This window comes from Stigmatopora nigra, chromosome 7 (assembly GCF_051989575.1).
Source record: "Stigmatopora nigra isolate UIUO_SnigA chromosome 7, RoL_Snig_1.1, whole genome shotgun sequence".
Lineage (NCBI taxonomy): Eukaryota > Metazoa > Chordata > Actinopteri > Syngnathiformes > Syngnathidae > Stigmatopora > Stigmatopora nigra.
Window position 1 is genome coordinate 9,950,398 of NC_135514.1, and position 15,184 is coordinate 9,965,581.

The following is a 15,184-nucleotide window of genomic DNA, read 5'->3' on the forward strand; positions in this document are numbered from 1 at the left end:
AAAGGAAGGAACACAGCAAATAGTGATTTTAAGTGGAATCAAACTAGCATAGACAAGAGTGACCGGGGAGAACGGGGTTGCCGAAGAAGGAAGAAAAAAAAAGATGAGAGGTGCTGAGCCCATAGCCGTAGCAACATGATGATGAATGGATGGAGAGCATGAAAGCGTGCGCACCTTGCCTTTGGCTGGGCGCTCCTGCTCCGAGGATGATGAAACGTTCGTTAAAGCAAACGAGCTCGCCTCAACAAACCTTGCATGTCGCACTAAACCACTAAAAGAAGACCAGAAAAGTATGGCAAAGTTAGATAGACCGATGTATCATAATTGTCGCGAAAAACATTTAAAACTTAATTTAAAACTCCTAAATTCAATACTTGATTTTGTCAATATGATGGCCAACACAATTACATATTCATAAAATAGAAACTCGCAAAGGTAACCAAGCAGAAAATCTGTTCTATCGAAGTAATTTGGAACAAAGAATATTCAATTAGGATATACTTAACACTTTATATAAACAGCCAACTTATTAACCCTCACCCTCCAAATGCACGTTTTACCTTTTAAATGCACATCACATGTTCAGTCTATTGAAATGAAAGTTTTAAATGTGTATGCATAATGAAATTATTTATATCATACTATACGATTGTGGGCCTAATTATATGACTAATGCACATGCATACTGCTCTCCTTCTTTTTCTCCATCACCTTTTTTGTGGAGAAAAAAAAATCAATTAATCTAGCCTCTAATTCGTTTATATATTTATATAGCCCACTTTCTCTCGCACACTTGCTCTCTCTTTCCCCCTCTCTCTCTCTACTCTTTTTCCATCTCTGCAACGATTATCCCGGCGTCTAATTAGAAATCAATGGCGCTGGGCCGGCGGGTGTTTGCAGTGTGTTTGTGGACGCTCGCTACAATTCCCAGGATAGCAAAGACACACACACACACACACACTCAAATACATACACATACAGAGTTAGAGAGAGGAAAAGAAAAGGGAAGAAAAGCAACGAGAGGAAGAGGAAACGCTGCAACGTGCACGAGCACACACACACACACTAACTTTTCCGCTTGCAGCTATCTTCCAACTTGAAAGCAGCAGGCAAAAGTTTAAAAAAATGGCAAGGAAGGGAAAATGAAAGGGAAAAAGTGTTTTTTTTATTTTTTTTTAACGTTTGGGAATTGCATGCACGTTCTTTTAGGAAAGCAAACACAAATATTTGTGTGTGTGTGTGTGTTTTAAGGGCGGATCAACGGCAAGGATTACTAGAAAAGAAATGGAAATTGTTAGATTCATAATTGTGATGTCATGCATAAAGTTATGTTTATGCAATTTATGTCTAACATGTACTTGTTGGAATTTAATACTTATATTAGTCATCCTCTCGTTTTTAATTTTCAACACTGATTTTAAAAGAAAAAAATCACTAACTCATTGATGACAGCATAGGAGATAACTTTTAATATACGAAAGTAGTATATTGATTTTACCATGTTTTACTAATACATGCATAAACACAGACAAATGCTTTACTAAGTGCATAATACATTTTGATAGTACTGTAGTACAGCACTGGATTGTCAAAGTTATTAGGGTATCAGAAATGAATGCAGCTGTCTTAGGTCAAGTGGTATGGACCACCTTTGAACTTTTGAACTTTTGATCTTAAAACTGCATGGCGGATGTGCTAACCAGACAGTTACAATTGCGTCCACCATCTTGGATGTGGAAGGAAACCAAATAATCATGATTAAAGCTCCACATGTAACTGCAGATGGACAGATGTCGTATAAAGTAGTCGAAAGTTTTTCTTCTGCATTTGTAACAATGTCATGTTTTCGTCTCCATCTCCGGTGAGGTCATTAGGAAAGGCAAAGTCCAGCACCCCCCTTTGCTCTTTATTTGTCATTGTTGCTTCACATTTCGTCAACCTCTTATGATGCTTGGCTTGAGCCAAAACTATCAATCTGAGCTCCACCACAGGGTTTGCGTCTGTGTGCGTCCTATCTTCATGCGACGCCACCCTTGACGTCCCACCTTTATCGTGTGGACATGTCTCTTTGCCAAAAACTGCCAAAATATACTCCTTTTACTTCTGTACGTATGCGCATGTGCGCCGACATCCTTGCATTTTCTGTCAGTCGGTCTCTCCCTCCCTCATTAAACGTCCTTCTCTCCCTACTCCCTCCTCTTCTTCTTCTTCTTCTTCTTCTTCTTCCTCCTCGACACCCGGCGCTCCCCTTGCCCGTGGCTATATGATCGCGAAAAATGTGTTTACAAAACTCGCTCTCTCGCAGATCAAACTGTATGGATGAATCAAAGACTTTGCAGAGACAGGCTGAGAAGAAGAAAAAGAAGCGGCCAGAGGAGGCCTTATCATTTTTAAAATTCTGTTTTTTTTTCTCCCTTTCCATCTGCCTAACACACACACATCACACACACACATGCATATGTTTGTGTGTATGTCGCCTGCGGTAGTAACTACACTACCTTTTAAGGTCCTGTACAAACAATGGATGTCTCCCAGTTAAACATGAGATAATGCACTCTTGATGTGTTAGGCTGGAACGCAATTCCAGCCAGGGATTCCAGCAGGGGCGGTGAAAAAAAAGCGTGGGAAGTCAGGATGTACATATATCGCAATTTTAGCGTAGCATCAGGTGACCTCGCAAACTCGCGGGAGTTTTGGCGAGAGACGGAAGAGATTGTGTCATGGGCGGGTTGTTTGCATGTTGTAAACAGCTTCACATGGTTGAAGCTGAGATAATGACAATTAGCCCAACTACGAGGATTTTCTGAGCATTTTCTCTCTTTGGATCAATGTCGGCAAAGGCCTAATTATCGGCACTGTTAGAGTTCAAGTGCATTTGTTTGACTTATATTTTGCCTTTACCAGTTTATTCAAGGAACAGTCCAAGCATGCTGGAAACATACCAATAACCAAAAGTACAAAAAGTTGTCTCATGCCTTTCCACCTTCACGGTACTCAATTTGCTTTCACTCTAAATCAACATTCACCTAATGATGACACTCAGGAGCAATGTGGGCACTCTTGGTTGGGGAATCACTACTCTACCCACTGAGCTTCCCCCACTAAAAAAATAAAATAAAATACAACAACTCAAGATGAATCTATATATGCTTTTCTTATGCATTCCATAATACAAATATAGAAAGCCCACAGTTGTTCAGTTTGTTCTTCAGTGAATCGGGTCTATCACATTTCACCAATCAGTTAGCATCTGGAAACTCATTAGGTGTACTCGCTTAAAGAACTAACAAGCCACTCCACTGATGTATCAAATCTCTGCCGTTGAAATTGTTCTTAAATGTCCTCGGCGTAGGATCAATAGTCTTATCATCTCTGATCAGTCGATTGAGTGTTGCCGCTTTATCGCCTGTTGCTGCCTTGATAGACGTGTGTGTGGGAAAGACGATGTAAAAACACCAGAACTGACAACGTAATCATCAAGGCTTTCCGCTATTCTAATGTGCTTTAACGATAAAAAAATAAATAAACCCAGTTGGGCGGCCTGGTTGACGAATGGTTAGCCCGTCGGCCTCACAGTGGGAGTCCTGGGTTCAAATCCCGGATGGTCCACCTGTGTGGAGTTTGCATGTTCTCCCCGGGCCTGTGTGGGTTTTCTCTGGGAACTCCCGTTTGCTCCCACATTCCAAAGACATCAATAGTAGGTCGATTGGACACTCTAAATTGACCCTAGGTATGAATATGAGTGTGAATGGTTGTTTTCCTCCTTGTGCTCCTCCCGACTTCTGTATAGAAATATGGCTGATGCGATGTATACTCAGGTGTGGCTTATTTCCAAAAAATACGGTAATCATTTTTTAAAAAGGACGGGAACAGTTGAAAATGAGCAGTCGCGAGGAGGAGGAGGGTGAGACAGACATGCACAGGGAGCGATTATCGCAGGTTTTATGTATGAGCTATTGATTGAGTCAGTGGTGACTTCTTGAGTGGTTAATTCGGGAACTGAGAGCGATAGAGGGAGTAACTGGGTGACTAGAGAGGCCAACGCAATGGGATCCTAAGTGTGTATGTTATTGCGCTTGCACTTGGGTGTCTGTTTATGTGTCTATGCAGGACTACTTTAGTATTTAACATGGCCAAAAAATGGCATTTCATCTCATTCTCTGGAAAGTACCATGTCTCTCTTAATTGCTAGATGTGTTAAAAAAATAGTGTGTTGGAAATAGTATATATTTTTTTCAGTTTGTCCATTTGCTAGAAATAATGACTCCAGGTCAGTGTTGCCATCCATTTTGAGAAAATAATGTGAATATTGTTATTTTCTTTGACCAGGGGAGGTCAAATTGCAGTGTGAATGTGACGTCTGAAGTCCAAGTTTGACAGCATTCAGGTGTTTACATGTTCCAAGGAAATGAGATGGTGTATTGATGGTGTAAGTTATTCTATTTTATTGATCTATTAATGTGATTTTGTAGTTGATTTTAAAAAAAGTGTCTAAGCTTCTACTTTTGAAAAAAAAATTGAGGTGACAACCCGTTCCATTGATGCTAAATCAGGCTCTCTTCCTCAAACACACAAACACACAATTCTCTACAAGCGTGAAGTTGAGCCCACAGGACACTCATCTGTTCCAAGGAAACAACAGATGGTTCCCTTGTTTTCGTACTATCTCATTGTTTGAACTGTGCGTGTGTGTGGTGAGGGCATGTTAAGACAGGATTTAGTTGGAGTGACAAATACAGTCTTTTTCCTCTACGTTTTCAAGCTGTCATATCTCAGCAGGCCGCTTTTGGCAGATCAGTTAGATATAAAATGGACATCTGCCAACGGGACTTCCAGAAGATAGCCTCATCCATATTTGGGCCAATCTGTGTTGTCGATGTTTTTCTAAATAACACATCCACGTAAATATTAAACCTGGATTGAGGTACAAAAATGGGGAAATCATACCTGTCAACCTCGAACCATTTGTGATCTTACCAAATTTTGTTTTCGCCCTTACATATATGTATAAATACATGGAAAATCTTACCACTTTACTTTTTTGTAAAAAATCACGAACATTCTTGACTTGTAAACAGACCAGAAACAGCTGATCAAATGAAAGTAAACATAAACAAGGGAACAGGAAACGGAAATCACATGGTGAAAGTGTTACAAAACGAAATGTTTATCATGATCTTTTTTTTTTAGCCAATCAGAGGCGCCGGTACATATATCACTTGGCAGACATGCGTTTCCGGGAAGAAACAATGGCGGATGGTGAAAAATGGCTAGAAAGTGCCTTAATTTATTTTTTTTTCTCAAAATCACCGTTTAGCGTACCATTTTCATGTGTACAGCGTACCAATATAAAAATGGGCTTTCAGTTGTACCAATTACGGCGAGAACGTACCAGTTGACAGGTATGGGAAATGATGTGACGTAATGGAGACGTTACCCGTAGTACGATGTGTAGTCTTTCATCACTTGTATGGTATTCTTGCTGTTTTCTATACTTCTACTAGTTGCAGTAGTTGTAGTAGTTGTAGTAATTGTAGTAGTTGTAGTAATTGTAGTAGTTGTAGTAATTGTAGTAGTTGTAGTAATTGTAGTAGTTGTAATAATTGTAGTAGTTGTAATAATTGTAGTATTTGTATTAGTCGTAGTCGTAGTAATTGTAGTTGTTGTAGTAGTAGTTTTAGTAGTAGTAGTTGTAGTAGTTGTAGTAGTTGTAGTAGTAGTTTTAGTAGTAGTAATAGTTATTTTAATAATAGTTTTAGTAGTAGTAATAGTTGTTTTAATAATAGTTTTAGTAGTAGTAGTAGTTGTTTTAATAATAGTTTTAGTAGTAGTAGTGGTTGTTTTAGTAGTAGTAGGGGATTGCGTTATACATCAACAAGATGGAGCTGTGCTAAAAAAAATGATAAACCAATATTGATCCATACATAAGGCGCATCGGATTATAAGGCGCACAGCCAGCTCTGGTGCGGAAAATACGGTAATTTGTTTCCTCGCTTAGCCAAAGCAACATCAGACGCCGAAAAATTCACCGGTGTGCATGCATGTACGCGCGAAGGTCAGCTCACTGCGTCGCTCCCGCGGACGTTTTTTGATCTCTCATCCGTGAGATCAAAGGCGCTCTAGGGCTATTAGTCCGCGCGAGCAATTGATCCCTGATCGATTTGAGCTCGCCGCCGCCGTCCATGGCGTGAACGCGCGCGTCGAGCCCCCAAGAACCAGCACAGTGTGATAGTGATAGCTCAGGCCAAACTGAACTCTAGCGCTGATTTTTTTCCTTTTTTTTTTTTTTTTAGCCGCGGGACATGAAACAATGAGGCCCGGGCCGGTTTTAATAAAGCCCGCTTTCCCGCCTTTCAACTCTGGCGCGAGGCGGACGAGTCCCGGCAACGAAGAGCAATCGATAATTAATGACGATGAATAATTTAACCCTATCGATTGATACTTTCTTCTTCATCCTCTTACTACCCCAGTCTTTTTCCTTATTTATTTATTTTTTAGACTACCCAACAGTCCCCACTTTACCATTCCGTCCCATGTAATACTAATTTATCTGAACCCTCTCTAGCCATTCACCTGCTTTTCAAAATTTGTTGACCATTAAGATAGGCTATGTCGGGATCTTTACTTTGTGAATAGCATGCACCGTATCACCATTTGTATAATGCCAGTAGTAACAATGATAATTTTCTAAAATATATACGGAATAGTGTTATCCCATTTTTTTAGATTAGCTGAGTTGCATTGCCATATTTCACAGGGAGGTTAGAAGAGTCAGAAAATCAGCAGAGAGTTAAATGCCCATCCAAAAGAAGTCATAGCTCAGGCATGAAAGGGTTATCCCTAATCATCAGGTCAATTGAACATGGCTCCATGTTTAAAAATCTCAAAATCATCTTTGTTTTTGATTAGCAACATTAACCTAAACAAAAATAGTGGCCAATTACCATAATGTACTGTCTTTTCTCCTACATGTTATTGTTTTTTTCAGTGTTCTCTTGTTGTTTTAGTTAACAAACAAGAGTCAATGACTTGTAAACGTCCATCAGGCAATATTTTTAATTATTCCTTCTTGTTCTTGTTAGTGTAGTGGGTGTGCTGGAGTCCATCCAAGATAACTTTGGCTAAATGACTACAGCTCAGAGGTTAGCTCCATTTTAAATGATCATTTGGGAATCTTTTATTGAAAATCAACATCTTCCAAATATAGTCAAATTTAAACAAAATACCAAACACAATTGGCCTTTGCAAATTTGGAATTTCCCAATGTAGGAGGGAAGCATCCTCCTCCTCTAACTCGCGTCTAACAAACTCTCATCGCCCAGTCGTTGTGTTGTGGCAGCCTGAGGCGCAGCAGTGTGTCAGAGCTAACCAGAGAAAGGGAAAAGGAAAGATGGAGTGAGAGACAAGAAAAGAAAAGCTGGGTGGAGGGCTCACTCGACCCTTTTTCAGGGGATAACAAAAAAAAGATTAGATGCATGCACTGTATATTTTCCATGCGCTGCAAAGAAGAAGAAAAAAATGGCATTCTATCTTATTGTATCGTGACCTGTCATTCTTGACTTCTTGTTTTGACAGTAATGGGGAAGTGTATTGTTGCCCAAGTGCCAGCCCTTACCCATTTTTAGTATATTCACTTAAAACTACTAATCTCACATCCACAGGTTCCACTTTTTCAAACCAACAACATGACTACAGCTTACAAAAGTTTTTTTTTCTGAAATAATGATGTAAAGCAACCAAATGGCATAAAAACATACATGTTGTAATATTTTTCTTATGATTTTTCTCCTCGGTAAGTTTTGTTTTACTTCAACCAAATAATGGCTCGTAACTCGAAATAGTTGTGGCACTCTTAAGTCAAGGCATCACTGCATTTTGTTTCTTTCAAAGTGATTAAACTATACAATAATATTATATTATATTATTCAAGTAAGGGTTGTTGGGAATGCTGGAGCCAATCCTCGCTATTCACACTCCCATTTGCACTGCCACTGAGCGGTAACCAATCCCAAGCTGCTCACAGTCAGACAAGTGAACCACTACACCATCAGGTGGCTACAATACAATCACATATTTTCCTAAAATAGATTCAAGTTCCCAATTAAAATACAAGTTTCAGGTTAGTTCCATTAAATTCTCATGTATTTCCTCTAATAGTCTCCAACTTTGAAAATTCTTGGATTTGACAAATCTATTTATACCGATGTCCCTCTGTGGTTTTGTTTGTTTTTAGTATGGCACTCTAGACCGGATGAAACATGAAAGTAGGGTGAATTTTTTTTGCCTATGGTGCTTTAGGTTCCTCACCCCGGGGTGTTTAGTGCGTTGTCAACGTGTGATCCATCATCAGGAGTTGAGAAAGCCCCCTTTTGTTTGGAGTCCACCATCCTCGATGCCCTCTCCTCTATAAAGCGCCTTTTGCTTTTGTACTCTTTTATCATCGCGCCAACGTCTTTTTTAGCAAAACAAAGTGCTCTCTGGCCGTATTGATTCAGTCACTATCGATGGGCTCTATGTCTTTATTTGTGTCGGTAACCTGAATACCTGCACATTTGTATCCTGCTGTATACTTCCAACCTGTGTGTATTCTGTGTGTATAAAAGTGAATGCGAGTAGGCGCGAGCATGCACGAGCAGGACTATTCCCTGGGCTGCTAGTTATAATGTTTCTGGGGGTGATGGGGGGGAACTTGAAAGCCCTCCACTGCCCAAATCAAAACTAACAAGGAAATGATGGGGGCTCCTTTATCTCCTCTCTGGCCCAGGGCGGGAAGCTGAGGGGGTTGAGGTGGGCGGCAGAGGCGGTGAGGGATGGATGGAGGAGAAAAGGGGGGTCGCCGCGCTTCCTCTTTGATTTGTAAAAAATGCATTACCTCCGAAATCAAACGGAAAATTACTGCGGCGACGCAAAACATACCGAGGGGCGGCGCGAGAATAGTGGGTGGGGCTATGAGAGAGGTAGAGGAGACACGGGATAGGTGGACGAGATAAAGGGAGGATTCACCTGCGCCAAGAGACGCTAAAACCTGACTCAATCCGAGGAAGAGGAGAAACGTGGAAAATGAAAAGTTCGATGTTTTATAGTGATGACCCGCCCGCCGCCTGCCGGGAGGTTGCCAATGTATCTTTCGACCTCAAATGGAGAGAGTGTAGTAGTTTAGTTCAAGGCAAAGAGCTTGTTGGAGAACAGAATTTTAATAAAGGGCCGAGTTAGAGGCCACATTTCGGCCTACAGTTGTGGTTGCTGTGTGGAAATGAGGAGTAAAATGGCTCCTAGGGTGTGCAAACTTCAACTTTTTTTTTAAAAAACTGACTGACAAAACTTTGACCTGAAATATTGCATTCTGGGACAGTTTCTTCATAAAGGAAATGGCTTGAAAATGCTTATTTTGTTGCTTATCATAGTAGGTTATGTATAATTTTGGCATATTTTGAGTAGAGTGTATCTCACCTGTTTTTTCTGGGTATTAAATCTTTTTCCCACCTTCAAAAAAACATGTTCAATTCAAAGGCTTAAAATTAGGATTGAATTGTTAGTCATTTTCCGGGAAAATCTACATCAATTTGAATCACAGCAAAGTGACTGATTGTTGGACAGCACAACACAGAAAGAGGCAAACGGAAATTAATAATCAATGTTAAAAACGAAGCCAAAAAAAAAGAAATATATCTAAAAACAGAATGGTGTGAAAGCATGACAGATAAAGCCAGAGAGTGGAAGAGCTTCTACCATCCAAAAGCCAACAGCGAAGCGAGAAAGGGAGTCTCTCTCAAAAGAGAGAGCGAGAGAGAGTGAGTGAGTGAGAGAGAGAGAAGTGCCTGGAGTTAGCAATAATAATTTATACAAACACACCTTAATAATTCACGTTCTATTTCAATGCTGGAGGGAAAAATCCCAAATTCACAGAGCATAATTAAATAGAGTCAGAAGAGCAGCAGAAGAAGAAGAGCGAAGGCAGGGAGGCAGAGGGCAACATTAAAGATGGCAAAAAAGAAGTACGGCAGTGGAAAGAAGCAGCGGCAAGGGCATTTTTCTTGTTCTTCATGTGATCTTTTGTAAAACAAGCCCGATGAAAAGTCGCCGTGTGTCCACACAAGAGTCACCCCAAATCCTCCTTTTGCTCGCGGGATCGTTAGTATTATCATTAGCATTTCACAGATTTACATGGGCTAACAAGCCCTACCTCATTTAGACCTGCTGGCATCTATTTAAAAAAAAGAGGACTAATTGGAATTCAACTGTTACTCTTTGGTATCTGCTATCACCGGATTTTTTATGGTAGTGCTATGAAAATGAATGTGATGTTCAAAATTAATGACCGCTATTGATGGTGATAGTGTTTTATTTGAAATGGGTTTAAAGTCTGCAAAGTAATTTATATTCATGATCAATGGTTGTCAATGGTACCAAAAGATTGAGACTTTTTTTGTTGACAGTAATCAGTGAAAATTAGGAAAATAGTAGTTCTGCATTGGAATAAATGGGGGCAGCCAATCATATTTAAGTGGTGTAAGGATGCATGAAATTGTTTTTGTGACAGAATGAATGGAAAAGAGAAAGTTTTAGAAGATCATATGGCAATTTTAAATTGTTAAATAATCACTCAAAGTAAAAAAATGCCATTAAATGTTTTAATATTACAAAAACAGCTCTTTGACAGTCTGGCTTGGAACATTGTATAATTTTATGGGGGCTTTTTGAAGACTAATGAATGATTTTGTTTAATTCCTATTCTTAAAACAAAATAAAAATGTATATAAAGAAAACATTCTTAAAAAAAATGCTTAATTATCTCTATTATTTCCAATGTCGGTTAATTTTAAAGCTTTACAAGCATTTTTTTACATACTATGTACACATCTTTTAGTTTTTTTTATATATATATATTGGCTTCCAGTGTTTCCAGCTACTTTATACTTCTTCTTTTCCACATTTTTTTGCAAGTTCAACAAAAAACCTCTCCTACTCCAAATGTTCCTCTCGGCATATTGAACATGATGCAGTATTTGTAATAGGTATCGACTCCACGCATGAAACTTTTACGTATAATTCCCCCATACTTTTGCGCCAAAATACTGGAAAAATCCTGTCTGATTAAGTCAAATTAAACTTTAACGTGCTCTTCAAGTGCACCCATGCTTTTTTTTTTATATGTGGGAGGCATGGATGTCCACTGCATTGCATCACGCTTAGCCTCAGGTGGCTGTGCAGGATCGCATCCATCAAACATCAGCGTATTTGCACGAAATATTACCTTGCCCCGTTACGTATCAATACGAGGCACGTTTCGGAATCCTCACCGCCTGCGTCCTTCAGCCTACGTGCGGTTCGTGCGCATTTAATACCTCGTAAAAAAGGCCCTTTAGCTTATGAGTGTCTTTGTGTTTGCTTGACAGGTGTTGCACAGGCATGGACTGTAACTGCGTCAGCGATCTGTTGCTCCCCCCAGTGCCGGCACTGTGGACGCCAGGTGGGTACTCAAACTACTCACTATGTGTAATCTTTGTAAACCCTGAAACATCATCAAAATAACAAGATAAATGAATGAGTTAATCCATTCACAAACACACCTTTAATCAAACAAGGCCTAGCTTACAATGCAAAATGCCATTGAGAGGCTTAAAGGTAGCATTGTGTATTTAAAGAACGAAATTCGAGAGAATAGCTACATTTCTATTACCCGTTGTAATTCACAAATCCAAAATTTTGCAACGGGAAACAGGTTGATGTCCTATGTGTGATTCTTTCTGGCATTCTTAGCCCAAAAGCAACTTGTAGAGGTTGACCTGAGACATTTTTGTAGTCTTCACGTATCTGCATAGCAGCTGAAGGTGGTGTCATTTCTAGGTCACAGGTCTATGTCGTTACTCTCTGCGAAAGCACAAATGTCTGACAGAATTGTGACTGTCCCTAAGTATATTTAATTCTGCATTAGACTCTATTTAGGTGGCCCAAAGGAGCCCACCAGGATTTATGACTGCAGAAGCTTTTGACAACCTTGATTTCCTCTTTAACATTTTATCACCCTCCTAAAATAATCATAAAAGAGTCATGTCATTTTTCTGATTTTTCAGGACACAAAAAACTGAACCATTTGTTGAATAGATGATATTTACAAACAATATTAATTAAAATGGTAGAATGGCACAATCTGTTTAACTGAGGATATAGGCAATTTGGACTGCATCATGAGTGGATGATTTAGCCCAAAAAAATACTAAAATTTAAAAAATAAATCATTAACTATATCACCAAAATGATTGCTTGTCCAAATGCTTGCGAGCTATCAATTTACTCTCAATTGTAGGCCACTGTTTCAACAACAAAATACATTCCATATAAAACACAGTTTCGTTCTTAGGACAGGGCAGTCTCTACTGATGTTGATCTATAACATAGAGTATCCTTGGCAGGGATCTGCCCTCTGGTCTAGCTTTATGTTCACTTTGATTGTCCAATGAGTACAAACACTTGACTCTGTGTGTGTGATGTGCAAACAGGCAGCTTTGAGGCTTGTGTGTGCGTGCATGTGTACGTGCACACGCGTGCGCTGCAGCATCAATCACTTCTCTCCCAGAGTGTTGTCATCACGCACCTGAGCAATCTGTGCAGCCTAGAGGGCACGAGCGAACGCTAAAGTAGCTCAGGGCAAGTGCTGTGATATTAAACACACCATCCGTCACCTTCATCGCTCATCCAGACGGCCACCTCCGGTCCCCAGCGGCCATTAACACAATTAACGACCAGTCTCCTCTTGCGCAGGGTTCGCTTTCCCGGACTGGGCCTACAAGCCGGAATCCAGCCCCGGATCGCGGCAGATCCAGTTGTGGCACTTTATCTTGGAATTGCTGCAGAAGGAGGAGTATAATGGCGTGATCGCGTGGCAGGGTGACTACGGCGAGTTTGTCATCAAGGACCCCGACGAGGTGGCTCGACTCTGGGGTATCCGGAAGTGTAAACCTCATATGAACTATGATAAGCTGAGCAGGGCGTTGAGGTATTTATTGAATGTCATTTTCTGCTTTCACAATAATTTCGATTAAGCACTCACTTTAAAATGTCAAACCTACAAGTTCACCAATTTCCAAGTTTGGAGACATTGCATTGTTTATTGTTTTTTTCATTCGAACATTTTTCATGTTTACGTGATGATAAAGCGAGATAAAGTTTCGAACCTATTTTGGAGGAAGGTCAATATTCCTCAATTTCTTCTTATCGGCGGCCATCTTAATGGAAAGTTGACTGAGGATTTTCCCAGTAAACAAAATTGATAAGGATTTCCAAATTAACTTGTTTCTCGAGCACCCCCCCAATTGCTTGCTTACCATAAATAACTTGAGCCACCATCACGTCACCTCCTTTCTTCTTCCGTGGCCTTTTTTTAATGGGGGTTGTCGTCAGAATCTAATTGTTATGAATCGGCTGGGGCCACAATTAGCCTTCGTAATTAGCCTTACTTAATTGCTCAATTAAAGGCCAAGGCACGATTGCCAGACCAAGCAAAACGCGATACATACGTGCGACGTGTGGGTTGATGACGTGCATAATGAGGCCTTTTAACACTTTGTTTTCTTTCAAAAAGATGAATTTCCATTTTATAACCAAATTTGAAATCTCGGTGTTGTATTCTTTCATCTTCATAAGATGGCATGCACACATTACAGTCAATTAAATCCAAATCTATATCTATATGAGTTTAAAGTTAAATAAAGTAAACTCTATAGTCCTAAAACATGCATTTGTGTTCCTAGTACTGTCATCCAAAAGACTGAACAAAAGAAAACTGAAACAAACAAATGTATATGATTTTAAAGTTAAATATAACTAAACTCTCTCTAGTACTGTCATCCAAAAAAACTGAATGGAAAAAAAAAACTGAAAAAAAACACCTCAAATGTACAAGATTAAGAAAAGTTTTGTGATTCTGGAGAAAGCACATTTAATACAATTTGAAAACCACAGTTTTAGGTAACATATTAGACTTATATAGACTTACTACTTATCTGCATAGATTGAAAATATTGAATAAAGTGTTGTTGTTTTTTTAAAGTAATGAAAAGCATGTTCTATAATTGATTGAATCTGATTTTTCTATTATGTGTATGACATCTTCTCACTATTTTTTTTTGTCAAAACCAAGCTAAATACAGCTGTCTATTTTGGAATTTTCCAATTTGAAGAATCCACTTTACACATTTCAGACTTCTGACATTGAATAAAATATTTCATGTTTGTCTCCTAGCATGAAAATCAAACTAAATATATCCCACAAAGTATTGAGTTAAAGTATTCCAACCCAAATTGATTCAAAACAGTGGGAAATGAGAATATAGTACACAGCCTGCAGTGTAGTTGACCAATTTATTTCCATAAAATCTCAAAACCTCAACACAGGTGATGTTATGAGTTTTCCCTATTTATTCTTTTCATTGGAACGCTTCTCTTGTGTTGCAGGTATTACTACAACAAGCGCATTTTGCACAAAACCAAAGGGAAGCGCTTCACGTACAAGTTTAACTTCAGCAAGGTGGTTTTGGTCAATTACCCCATCCTGGATATGGCCAACTCACCCTTCTTTTTGGCCCAAAACCATTTCAACGGAGGGGCCACCGCCCCTGACTGCACCCCAGAGGTATTTCAGACCTTTCACCTGTATTTGAACTCTCATTTAATATGCAGCTTCATTAGCATGAAAGGAGTTTGTAAAAATTGGCAAGACCAGCTATTTTTTTCTCAATTTTTTTTAACTACAAAAATTGATTCAATTCAAACAAAATTCTATTGATTGGTGTCATGTGGTTTTGCCGATTGGGTTAACAAGTACATGCCGAGCCTTTCCTGGATGTATTAAAATTGTTCCCAATAGTGAGCAAGGCTTAACTTTTAAAGCTGCTACATATTTATAAATTGTGTCACTATTTCATGAAAAAATATACACTTTAAAGAGTTTGAAGACGATTCCAAAAAACCTGGAGCTTAAAAAAATCAATTTTAGGTCTTAAACATTTTGCCTAATTAGAAAACGACAAAATATGTTGTAAATTTTTGGTTGAATTGCTTATCAGAACTAAAATCTGATGATTTATTCAGCAAAAAACAAGGTCAAACTAATTGTCTGACAATGTTTTTGTGTTGTTTTTTTTAAGAATTTGCCTTTTTAGTCATTCCTCACTGGTTTTAGTGT

General features: G+C 39.1%; 1 protein-coding gene across 2 annotated transcripts in view; it reads left to right on the plus strand.

Annotated features, from left to right (window-relative positions):
* erfl1 (Ets2 repressor factor like 1) overlaps nucleotides 1-15,184 on the plus strand; it is a 65,046-nt gene that overhangs the window by 44,451 nt on the left and 5,411 nt on the right. For both annotated transcript variants that reach the window (XM_077721826.1, XM_077721827.1), the window contains 3 exons: nucleotides 11,397-11,470; nucleotides 12,763-12,997; nucleotides 14,455-14,632. In XM_077721826.1, coding sequence (XP_077577952.1) covers nucleotides 11,410-11,470; nucleotides 12,763-12,997; nucleotides 14,455-14,632 — 474 coding nt within the window. In that variant the 5' untranslated portion in view covers nucleotides 11,397-11,409. The remainder of the gene's footprint in view (nucleotides 1-11,396; nucleotides 11,471-12,762; nucleotides 12,998-14,454; nucleotides 14,633-15,184) is intronic.